The sequence below is a fragment of the Melanerpes formicivorus genome, unplaced genomic scaffold (genome assembly GCF_026170545.1).
Source record: "Melanerpes formicivorus ecotype bairdi unplaced genomic scaffold, bMelFor1.0.p_v2 SCAF_84, whole genome shotgun sequence".
NCBI classification, from domain to species: domain Eukaryota; kingdom Metazoa; phylum Chordata; class Aves; order Piciformes; family Picidae; genus Melanerpes; species Melanerpes formicivorus.
The window spans coordinates 2,010,144-2,022,894 of record NW_027142436.1 but is presented as its reverse complement, the minus strand read 5'-3'; the positions used below and the strand labels follow the sequence as shown (position 1 = coordinate 2,022,894).

General features: G+C 48.9%; 1 protein-coding gene across 10 annotated transcripts in view; it reads right to left on the bottom strand.

The window, feature by feature from the left end:
* The window catches only part of TRERF1 (transcriptional regulating factor 1), a 149,972-nt gene that overhangs the window by 23,856 nt on the left and 113,365 nt on the right, over nucleotides 1-12,751 (bottom strand). For 8 of the 10 annotated variants that reach the window (XM_068165130.1, XM_068165128.1, XM_068165129.1 and 5 more), the window contains one exon: nucleotides 146-1,780. In XM_068165130.1, the coding sequence (XP_068021231.1) occupies nucleotides 146-1,513 (1,368 nt within the window). In that variant the 5' untranslated portion in view covers nucleotides 1,514-1,780. The remainder of the gene's footprint in view (nucleotides 1-145; nucleotides 1,781-12,751) is intronic. The other 2 variants (XM_068165131.1, XM_068165132.1) reach the window with 2 other exon arrangements.

Sequence of the window (12,751 nt, the reverse complement as noted above, 5' to 3'; positions counted from 1 at the left end):
GTCTGTTACTGCAGTTCCCCAAAACACCCGAGCGATGCCTACCGCTCGCATCATAAGCTTCCAACCCCCACTGCAAACTTCTCATTTCCACCTCTTGCTGCTCTTCCACAAAACAGGTTTGGCTGACCACAGAAATATTACCTACCTGAGGCCACATGGTGCTGGGAGAGTCTTGCTGAGAGCTTTTATTGTTCAAATGAACTCCCGAGGGTGGCAAAGGAGTTCGATGAGGGACAGCATTACCCACAGAATTAAGCTCTTGCAGCGTGGCATCCTCTGTGGTCTCTGCTGGACTGAGACCAACGTGGGAGTTCAGAGGCGGCACTCTGCTCTCACTTGGATATTGCTTCTGCTGATCTTGCTGCTGCTGCAGTAAACTCTGTGGGTACAAGTGCCTGTACTGTTCGTGGGGATCTTGGTAGCAATACTGAGGCACTGCTCCCAACTGGATAAGCTGCACAGGATGACTTGTATCCTGAGAGTACTGGTGTGGCTCATGCATAGCCTTTGGGTCAGGTTCCCTGTGATACGGAGGAAGCGGCAATTGCATCTGTTGCTGCTGCTGCTGTAACTGCTGCATGACAGGCTGGGCTGGGTAATACTGAGCTATTGGCACTGGACACTGCTGCTGCTGCCGAGTTGGCTGCTGCTGGATCTCCTGTAGTGAGAGCCGCTGATGTCCCTGCTGTGGCTGAGCATAGTACTGAGTCTGCTGCAAGTGCTGCATCTGCTGCGGTAAGAGCTGCGGGGACTGCATCTGTTGAGCGTGCGTCTGCCGCTGCTGAAAGGCAGAATGCATCTGCATCTGCGAGAGATGCTGCTGGTAGTCGTAGTACAACTGTTGGTGCTGCATGACTTGCATTTGCTGCTTTTGCTGCATACTTGCAAAATTCTGGTGCCCCTGCTGCGGCAGCGGTTGGTATCTTTGTATGCTGGAAGTCACAGGTTGTTGCTCCACCGCCGGCTTCTGGGACAGCAGCTGCCTGAGTGCACTGTCGCTGGAATTATCCACCATTGAAGTTTCAGTGTGCAAAACCTGAGCCATGTTGTTGACTTGAATTCTCAGATTCTGGTTAGCAAATACTTGTGTAAAGGAATCCAATTTATGCAGGACCCCACTGGTAATCTTTTGTGATCGACTTTCCCCGGGTTGAGAGTAGGAATATTGGTATCCGTCGTGGGACTCCCCTTGCCCGAGGGGGCTCCACATTGCGCCTTGGCTGTTCAAACTGTTCCTCACTGGGATGTGGTTTCCTGAGCCAGAATGTGTCCAACTGGTTTGTCTAGATGTGTCCATTGACCCAAGACTTTTTGAACCTACAGGCAAAGCTATACTGTCTCTTGAATCTTGGGGAAACTGAGGGGAGAGAGGAGACGTCTGAGGAGCATCCATAACAGATGTCCCATAGCTATGGTTTAGAATTGGAAGGGAGCTCATTTGGTGGTGTTGGTAGTACAAGTTCTCATTGCTGTTGGCAGTATGGTTAGTTTTATACAATTGCTGGTCCCCCATTTTTGGTCACTTCTGTTCCAAACTTACAGGCACACGAACCATTGAAATCTTTATGAACCCTGAGATAGCTGAGTGAGGGGAAGGGAGGGGAGGGGGAAAGAAGCTAGAATTACTTAAGAGTCAGCATGTCCACGTGCACCACAAGGACTAATATTTCATCCAGTCTGTCAGTAATTCCAACCTCAGACTTGACACTGCTTCACATCTTCAATAAATGGCCCACAGCACAAGTCCTGCACTAATCAATAGGTTCTGCATACCAGGCACCTGCAGAGTAAGAGGAAGGCAAGGTAAGTACTGCAATTGTTATTGCCTCAAAGGAAACTGTAAAACCTCCTACCTTAAAATACATAATGAGATGCAAAACTGTAGCAGCTGGGCTACTTCTGAGCAGTCAGATCACCCCATCTCATTCCATTATCCTGCCTCTTCTCTAGTGCTCTGATAACAATAATCTTGCCAAAGCAATAAACTCTAACTCTTCAAAACTGTTTGGTTTGGTTTGTTTTCCCTACAGTACATGAATATGCAAGCAGCTTCAGCTGGCCACATACTGCTCTCTCATGATTAGTTTTAGCCAGACAGCTGACTATCTAGCCAAGTCACCTTCCCAGTGGAACAGCCTTCCTGTCAAAAGAAACATGTCCACATTACAACACAAAATAAAGTCCTGCAGACACAACATGTGCCTCCATGATGGCCTGAAAGGGGAGGTGAAAGAAAACCATGGCTTTGAACCACGCTGACCACACTCAGATATCACCATCTGAAAGGGCATACGAGAAGTTAACTGCCTTCTGGGATCTGCACAGAGCCTACCACAGCTTCCTGTAATTTCCAGAGTATCTACAGGAGGTGTCCACTGGTGACATGAAAATAGAATCTCACTGCAGAATAAGATGCAACACTAACACTCATTGCTGTGAAGAATAGAACAGAATAGAACAGAACAGAACAGAACAGAACAGAACAGAACAGAACAGAACAGAATAGAATAGAATAGAATAGAATAGAATAGAATAGAATAGAATAGAATAGAATAGAATAGAATAGACCAGACCAGGTGGAAGAGACCTTCAAGATCATCGTGTCCAACCCATCAACCAATCCAACACCACCTAATCAACTAACCCATGGCACCAAGCACCCCATCAAGTCTCCTCCTGAACACCTTCAATGATGGTGACTCCACCACCTCCCCAGGCAGCCCATTCCAATGGGCAATCACTCTCTCTGTCTAGAACTTCTTCCTAACCTCCAGCCTAAACCTCCCCTGGCAAAGCTTGAGACTGTGTCCTCTTGTTCTGGTGCTGGCTGCCTGGGAGAAGAGACCAACATCCACCTGTCTACAACCTCCCTTCAGGTAGTTGTAGAGAGCAAGAAGGTCACCCCTGAGTCTCCTCTTCTCCAGGCTAAGCAACCCCAGCTCCCTCAGCCTCTCCTCACAGGGCTGTGTTCCAAGCCCCTCCCCAGCTTCGTTGCCCTTCTCTGGACACCTTCCAGCAAGTCAACCTCCTTCCTAAACTGAGGGGCCCAGAACTGGACACAGGACTCGAGGTGTGGCCTAACCAGTGCAGTGTACAGGGGCAGAATGACCTCCCTGCTCCTGCTGGCCACACTCTTCCTGATGCAGGCCAGGATGCCATTGGCCCTCCTGGCTGCCTGGGCACACTGCAGGCTCATGTTCAGCCTACCATCGACCAGCACCCCCAGGTCCCTCTCTGTTTGGGAGCTCTCAGCCACTCTGACCCCAGCCTGTAGCACTGCATGGGGTTGCTGTGGCCAATGTGCAGTACCTGGCACTTGGATGTGTTCAATCTCCTGCCCTTGGACTCTGCCCATCTGTCCAGCCTGTCCAGGTCGCTCTGCAGAGCCTCTCTACCCTCCAGCAGATCAACTCCTGCCCCCAGCTTGGTGTCATCTGCACATTTACTGATGATGGAAGGGAAAGCCATGAGCACAGATAACCAACTGTGCATGTAAATGTTTGCTACATCTGTGTGGAATCTGATTAACACTAAGGCCAAACCAGTCCATGGAAATCTTTTCTGATCACTCCCATTACACTGAGAGCACTGAATTCCAACGTCTCTTCTACCTTCTTACCTCTCCTTCCTTGCTTGGTATTATTTTAACAGACTAACCTATACCAAATGCAACCTATGAGCACTTTTACTTCATAAAATTGAATCCAAAGCAACACTTGACATATATCTCCACTGTTTTTGACAAATAAACCAAAATGCACTGGCACACAGTAGGTTTATTACACAGTATGAAGCAGTCCCTTTGTCCATGAGCACATGTGCACAGAGCTACAGCATGCCTATGCACCTATAAATGCATTTGAATGCAAAAGTTGATGCTGAACTTCAACAACAGCATGGAAAGAGCAGACCACAACCTTAACTCTGCCTCCTTCACATCTGCCTTTCTAAATCACAGAATCATAGAATCAACTAGGTTGGAAAAGACCTCAAAGATAATCAAGTCCAACCTGTCACCACAGACCTCATGACTAGACCATGGCACCAAGTGCCTCATCCAATCCCCTCTTGAACACCTCCAGGGATGGGGACTCCACCACCTCCCTGGGCAGCACATTCCAATGGCCAATCTCTCTCTCTGTGAAGAACTTTCTCCTCACCTCCAGCCTAAACTTCCCCTGGCACAGCTTGAGGCTGTGTCCTCTTGTTCTGGTGCTGGTTGACTGGGAGAAGAGACCAACCCCTTCCTGGCTACAACCTCCTTTCAGGTAGTTGTAGAGGGCAAGAAGGTCTGCTCTGAGCCTCCTCTTCTCCAGGCTAAGCAACCCCAGCTCCCTCAGCCTCTCCTCACAGGGCTGTGCTCAAGGCCTCTCCCCAGCCTTGTTGCCCTTCTCTGGACACCTTCAAGTGTCTCAATGTCCTTCTTAAACTGAGAGGTCCAGACCTGCAGAAATGCAATGCCTTCCATCACGCACTGCAACACACTCCTGTCCTTACTTATTCAGACTTAGGAGAATCCTTGATATCAATGGCTAAATCTGAAATCACCGATGGAGAAAATGTTAACCACTGCCAGATGCATATTAAGGAGGTCTGCAGTAGCAAAGGCAAATCAGGGTAACACATAGCTGCAGGCAGGGAAGAAAAATCCCCAAACTTCTCTGTTCTAGCACAATGTATGGGAGAAAAACCACAGCTCCCAATGAAGAGGGCTTTCAGTGCTTACAACATTTGTGTGAAGCATCTGCAGCCGCTAGCACGTAACGTTTACAGCTGAGCATAACTGCAAGCTTATTTCCAGCAACAGACATTGCTTCCCAGTTTCTCTGAACACACCCCCTTCCAGATGCTTATGGATGCACAATTAAAAGAAGATAGGAGTCAACAATGAATGGTCAAGCTGCCAACACAATTTTTCAGCTACAGCCCTACTTTAAAGGCTTCCTATGAAAAATTATGGAGGGAAACTAAACAAAGGGACATAAAAACAAATAGCTCATGGTATTTCACACTGAAAGGCTACCAACTTTTGGAGGAAGAGGGATCCCTACACAGGAATATGCATCTTCTCTTACACCTGCCAAATTAAGAAAGCTCAGCTGAGAGGCTCTGAACATCTTCCCATGAAAACAGGGCACTGTCAATACACTTTTTGTACAGGAAGTCCAGTTTGGGGCTCCCCAGTTCAAGAGCGACAGGGATCTGCTGGAGAGAGTCTAATGGAGAGCTACAAGGATGACTGAACATCTCCCAGAGAGAACTGGGTCTGTTTAGTCTTGAGAAGGCTGAGAGGGGATTTTATTGATGTCTATACATATCTGAGGGGTGGGTGCCAAGATGAAGGTGCCAGTCTCTTCTCGGTGGTGCCCAGTGACAGGACAAGGAACAACGGCTACAAGCTAGAACACAGGAGATTCCACCTCAACATGAGGACACCCTTCTTTACAGTGTGGGTGATGCAGCACTGGGGCAGCCTGCCCACAGAGGTTGTGGAACCTCCTTCTCTGGATAATTTCAAAACCTCTCTGCATGTGTTTCCTATGTGGCCTGCCCTAGCTGATTCTGCTTTTGCAGGGGGGTTGGACTTGATTATGTCTGGAGGTGCTTTCCAGCCCCTGACATGCTGTGATAAGAAAGGCTGAAGTATAGAATGGAATGGAATGGAATGGAATGGAATGGAATGGAATGGAATGGAATAGAATAGAATAGAATAGAATAGAATAGAATAGAATAGAATAGAATAGAATAGAATAGAATAGAATAGAATAGAATAGAATAGAATAGAATAGAATAGAATAGAATAGCATTAAATAGCATTAAATAGAATAGCATTAAATAGAATAGAATAGAATAGCATAGCATAGCATAGCATAGAATAGAATAGAATAGAATAGCATTAAATAGAATAGCATTAAATAGAATAGAATAGAATAGAATAGAATAGAATAGAATAGAATAGAATAGAATAGAATAGAATAGAATAGCATAGCATAGCATAGCATAGCATAGAATAGAATAGAATAGAATAGAATAGAATAGACCACACCAGGTTGGAAGAGACCTTCAAGTATGTCCCATTTCACCTATCAACAGCAAGTTCCTTGGCCCTGGCTCTACTTTTTAAAGTTAGATCTGAGAAGTATTAGTCAAATAACAAGAAATGATAGTTACACAAGCCAGTGAGCAAGAGTAAGTCCTCCAGGAGAATTAAAAGACTGAAAGAATTTTAGGAGTAAGGACTGAAGGTACCCAACAACATGGTTTTGGTATAAAACCACATCACAGTGCCAGCCAGGACCCTTCCCACAATCAGCAGCACCATGTGGCAGATGCTACTGCCTGTATCAGCAGTCACATCTAGTTTTGTGGTCACTGGAAGAAATGTCAGCTGTTGGGGATGTTCCAAATTCTCCTTATTGTCGCTTTTCACCTGCTGGACTCCAGTTCTCAGGGTACTGGAAAGCAGTCAACAAGGTTTTTATATCTGAGGCATCAGCAGAAACCTTTCCCTTCCTCTCCTTCAGAAGGAAGGAAAATCAGGTTAGAGACTCCAGCAACTCCAGCATCCTCAAATCACCTCCAGTTTGGGAACTGGGACACAATGCTGTCTTTAGGTGGATTGCAGATTTATCATCACCTGTACACAGAAACATTTGTAAAACTCTGAAAAATCATAATGGCATTTTGTATCAAAATACCAATCCAGTCCAAAAAGGACTAGAGAGCTCAGTCTCTATGAGAATGCCACTGTTGTCAAATGCCCATCCCCTCCCCCCCAAAAAAAAGAGAGATGTAAACATTCCTTTCAAAAGCATCACTGATCTGGAAGGAGCTAAGTGCAGATGCTTCAAAGGCACCGTTATTCTACCTTTAGGTACCACAAGGGAAAAAACAAAACCAAACAGAGAGGCACATTAATAAAAGCATAATCAGTTATAAACCATTCCCTTAGACACCACATTTATTTATTCATTCATTTATTTACTTGTTCATTTATTTATTCATTTATTTATTCATTTATTTATTCATTTTAGTGCTTGAGCAGGCTTAAATCCAAAGGCTTGGTGCTGCATACACTGAGCATCTGCTATCAGCTTTAACAAAATGCCTGCACTTCATGTTGGCTAAAATTGAACAGTGTTTCAGTGCTGTACACAGCACTATTGAGGTGTTTGGGGCACCAAAGTTAGTCTCTGGCCAACTGAATAGAATAGAATAGAATAGAATAGAATAGAATAGAATAGAATAGAATAGAATAGAATAGAATAGGTTGGAAGAGACCTTCAAGATCATCAAGTCCAACCTATCATCCAACACCACCTAATCAACTAACCCATGGCACCAAGCACCCCATCAAGTCTCCTCCTGAACACCTCCAATGATGGTGACTCCACCACCTCCCCAGGCAGCACATTCCAATGGGCAATCACTCTCTCTGTGTAAAACTTCTTCCTAACCTCCAGCCTGAACCTCCCCTGGTGCAGCCTGGGACTGTGTCCTCTTGTTCTGGTACTGGCTGCCTGGGAGAAGAGACCAACATCTGCCTGTCTACAACCTCCCTTCAGGGAGTTGTAGAGAGCAATAAGGTCTCCCCTGAGTCTCTTCTTCTCCAGGCTGAGCAACCCCAGCTCCCTCAGCCTCTCCTCACAGGGCTGTGCTCCAGACCCCTCACCAACTTTGTTGCCCTTCTCTGGACACCTTACAGCAAGTCAACCTCCTTCCTAAACTGAGGGGCCCAGAACTGGACACAGGACTCAAGGTGTGGCCTAATCAGTGCAGTGTACAGGGGCAGAATGACCTCCCTGCTCCTGCTGGCCACACTCTTCCTGATGCAGGCCAGGATGCCATTGGCCCTCTTGGCTGCCTGGGCACCCTGCAGGCTCATGTTCAGCCTACCATCCACCAGCACCCCCAGGTCCCTCTTTGCCTGGCTGCTCTCCAGCCACTCTGACCCCAGCCTGTAGCACTGCATGGGGTTGCTGTGGCCAATGTGCAGAACCTGGCACTTGGATGTGTTCAATCTCCTGCCCTTGGACTCTGCCCATCTGTCCACCCTGTCAAGGTCCCTCTGCAGAGCCTCTCTACCCTCCAGCAGATCAACTCCTGCCCCCAGCTTGGTGTCATCCCCAAATTTACTGATGATGGACTCAATGCCCTCATCCAGATCATCAATAAAGATGTTAAAGAGCACAGGGCCCAGCACTGATCCTTGGGGCACACCACTGGTGCTTGGCTGCCAGCTGGCTGTGGCACCATTCACCACCACTCTCTGGGCTCAGTCTCCAGCCAGTTCCTAACCCAATGCAGTGTGCTTGCATCCAAGCCAGGGGCTGACAGCTTGGCCAGGAGTTTGCTGTGGGGAATGGTGTCAAAGGCCTTGCTGAAGTCCAGGCACTCTACATCCACAGGCCTCCCCACATCCACCAGGCAGTCACCTGGGCATAGAAGGAGATCAGGTTGGTCAGGCAGGACCTGCCCTTCCTAAATCCATGCTGGCTGGGCCTGAGCCCTTGGCCATCCTGTAAGTGTTGTGTGATTTTTTTCATTTTTTTTTTGGTCAAGCCAAAAGGGGCGGCACGAAGACCTCCACTCTGGACTTCCGGAGGGCAGACTTCGGGTTACTGAAGGAACTAATTCAGAGGGTTCCTTGGGATAAAGCCCTTAAAAACAAAGGGGTCCAGGAGAGCTGGACCTACTTCAATGAAGAATTGTTGAAGGCTCAGGGACAGGCTGTGCCAGTGTGCCAGAAGATGAGCCGCCGGGGCAGACGGCCAGCCTGGATGGTTCATGAACTTTTAATGGAACTGAGGGAAAAAAAGAGGGTGTATCACCTTTGGAAGAGAGGGGAGGCAAACCACAGAAAGCTTAAGGATGTTGCTAGGTCTTGTAGGAAGAGAATTAGGGAGGCAAAAGCACACTTGGAGCTTAAACTGGCCTCTACTGTGAAGGACAACAAAAAGTCCTTCTATAAATACATTAATAGTAAGAGGAAGGGAAAGGACAACCTCCACTCCTTGGTGGATACGGAGGGGAACATTGTAACAAAGGATGAGGAAAAGGCAGAGATACTTAACACCTTCTTTGCCTCAATTTTTACTAGAAGGGCAGAACGTCTTCCTGACAGCTGGCCTGCAGAGCTGGCAGAAGGAGCCAGGGAGCTGCACAGTTTCCCTATGTTCCATGAGGCGGTGGTTGGAACTCTCCTTAGCAGCTTGGATCCCCACAAGTCCATGGGACCAGATGGGATTCATCCTAGGGTGCTGAGAGAGCTGGCAGAGGAGCTGGCCAAGCCGCTCTCCATCATTTTTCAGCAGTCCTAGCTCACTGGCGAGGTCCCAGAGGACTGGAAGCTGGCCAACGTGGTGCCCATCCATAAGAAGGGCCGGTTGGATGAGCCAGGGAATTACAGGCAGAGAGGGACCTGGGGGTGCTGGTGGATGGTAGGCTGAGCATGAGCCTGCAGTGTGCCCAGGCAGCCAAGAGGGCCAATGGCATCCTGGCCTGCATCAGGAAGAGTGTGGCCAGCAGGAGCAGGGAGGTCATTCTGCCCCTGTACACTGCACTGGTTAGGCCACACCTTGAGTCCTGTGCCCAGTTCTGGGCCCCTCAGTTTAGGAAGGAGGTTGACTTGCTGGAACGAGTCCAGAGAAGAGCAACAAAGTTGGTGAGGGGTTTGGAACACAGCCCTGTGAGGAGAGGCTGAGGGAGCTGGGGTTGCTTAGCCTGGAGAAGAGGAGACTCAGGGGTGACCTTATTGCTGTCTACAACTACCTGAAGGGAGGTTGTAGACAGGCAGAAGTTGGTCTCTTCTCCCAGGCAGCCAGCACCAGAACAAGAGGACACAGTCTCAGGCTGCGCCAGGGGAGGTTCAGGTTGGATGTTAGGAAGAAGTTCTATACAGAAAGAGTGATTGCCCATTGGAATGGGTTGCCCGGGGAGGTGGTGGAGTCGCCGTCATTGAAGGTGTTCAAGAGGAGACTTGATGGGGTGCTTGGTGCCATGGGTTAGCTGTTTGGGTGGGTTGGATTGGTTGATGGGTTGGACACGATGATCTTGAAGGCCTCTTCCAACCTGGTTTGGTTTATTCTAATAAAGGTTTATTCTAATAAAAGGTTTATTGCACTGAGAAGCCACCAGCAGCATGCTGAATGATTCCTATTTCTTTCAATTACAGGAAGAATTACAGGAATTACAGGAAGAATAGGGACCCAGGACAGCTGGTCAGTATTCAAGGACCACCTCCTCTGTGTCCAGGAGCTCTGTATACCAACAAAGAGAAAAGCAGGTAAGAATGCTAGGAGGCCTGCCTGGATGAGAAGGAGCTACTGGACACACTATTACTTAAAAGGAAACTCTACAGGAAGTGGAGAGAAGGACAGGTAGAACAGGGGGGAGATAAGGAAGCTGCCCGAGCAGCAAGAGTCCTGGTTAGGAAAGCCAAAGCAGAGTTTGAATTGAATCTAGCCAGGGAGGTTAAAAGGAACACTAAGAACTAAGAATAGTGAAGAGGTGATTGGGAACAGTCAGCATGGCTTTGCCAAGGGCAAATCCTGCCTGACCAACCTGGTGGCTTTCTATGAGCAGGTGACAAAATTAATAGCTGAGGGGAGAGCAACTGATGTCGTTTGGCTGGACCTGAGCAAAGCCTTCGACACTGTCCCGCGCCACATCTTGATCTCCAGGCTGGTGACACATGGGTGTGATGGGTGGACCACTAGATGGATAAGGAACTGGCTTGATGGCCGCACCCAAAGAGTGGCTGTCAATGGCTCCATGTCCCAGTGGAGGCCAGGGACAGGCAGAGTCCCTCAGGGATCAGTCCTGGGACCAGGCTTGTTCAACATCTTTGTGGGTGCCATGGACAGTGGCACTGAGTGCACCCTCAGCAAGTTTGCTGATGACACTAAGCTGTGTGGTGCAGCAGACAGCTGGAGGGAAGGGAGGCCATCCAGAGGGACCTGGACAGGCTGGAGAGGTGGGCACAAGCCAACCTCAGGAGGTTCAATAAGAGCAAGTGCAGGGTCCTGCATCTGGGTCGAGGCAATCCCAGGCACAAATCCAGGCTGGGCAGGGACTGGCTGGAAAGCAGCCCTGAGGAGAGAGACTTGGGGGTGCTGGTGGACAAAAAGCTCAACAGGAGCTCTCAGTGTGCACTTGCAGCCCGCAAAGCCAATCAGATCCTGGGCTGCATCAGGAGAAGTGTGGCTAGCAGGTCGAGGGAGGTGATCCTCCCCCTCTACTCAGCTCTGGTGAGACCCCACCTGGAGTACTGTGTCCAGTTCTGGAGCCCCTATTCCAAGAGGGATCTGGAGGTGCTGGAAGGTGTCCAGAGAAGGGCCAGGAGGATGAGCAGAGGGCTGGAGCACCTCTCCTGTGAGGACAGACTGAAGGAGTTGGGGCTGTTCAGTCTGGAGAAGAGAAGGCTCCGAGGTGACCTCATTGTGGCCTTCCAGTATCTGAAGGGGGCTACAGGAAGGCTGGGGAGGGACTGCTCAGGATCTCAGGTAGTGATAGGACTAGGGGGAATGGAATGAAGCTGGAGGTGGGGAGATTCAGGCTGGAGGGGAGGAGGAAGTTCTTCACCATGAGAGTGGTGAAGCCCTGGAATGGGTTGTCCAGGGAGGTGGTCGAGGCCCTGTCCCTGGGGGTGTTTAAGAGCAGGCTGGATGAGGCTGTGGCCAGGCTGATCTAGTGTGGGGTGTCCCTGCCCATGGCAGGGGGATGATCCTTGTGGTCCCTTCCAACCCTGAATGAAACTATGAAACTATGAACCTATGAAAAGGGTGCTTTTCCTCCCTTTTGTTTAGTATTCCCTGAACACCCATCCTTGCAACTTATCACAACAGCCACTATCTACTAATGGTTAAATTAAACACCTGAAAGCAGCAGGAGTTTTCAAGCAACATGGTTCTGCAATTCTGTGTTTCTTCTCTTACCAACAGCCATTTATGCTACTTAACCTCTTACATTTCTGACATTGCAGACACATCCCAATCACTCAATTGTTACAAAGCAACGTGAGAACAAATGCAAAAGGACAGAAACCTTTCTGCAGACTGCCCAGAAACACCCTACTTAAGTTTATGGATGGAATCTGGACTCAAACTAGTGGAAGATCAATTGATTTCAACAGAGACAAGGTTTTGCTCCAGCTCTTTCTTCATCATTTCAGCATGGTCCCCTGCAACTGGCACAGCATCTGCCAGACCGAAAACTATGGACTTCAACATATTCATTCCTCTTCAACATATTCATCGATGATCTGGATGAAGGGGTAGAGTCAGTCATCAGCAAGTTTGCAGATGACACAAAGTTGGGGGCAGATGTTAGTCAGTTAGAGGGTAGAAAGGCTCTGCAGAGGGACCTCGACCGACTGGACAGATGGGCAGAGTCCAACGGGATGGCATTCAACAAGTCCAAGTGCCGAGTGCTGCACTTTGGCTATGGCAATCCCATGCAGAGCTACAGGCTGGGGTCGGAGTGGCTGAGAGCTCCCAAACAGAGAGGGACCTGGGGGTGCTGATCGACAGCCGCCTGAATATGAGCCAGCAGTGTGCCCAGGTGGCCAGGAGGGCCAATAGCATCCTGGCCTGCATTAGGAATAGTGTGGCCAGCAGGAGCAGGGAGGTCATTGTGCCCCTGTACTCTGCATTGGTTAGGCCACACCTTGAGTCCTGTGTCCAGTTCTGGGCCCCTCGGTTTAAGAAAGACATCGAAACACTTGAGCGTGTCCAGAGAAGGGCAACAAGGC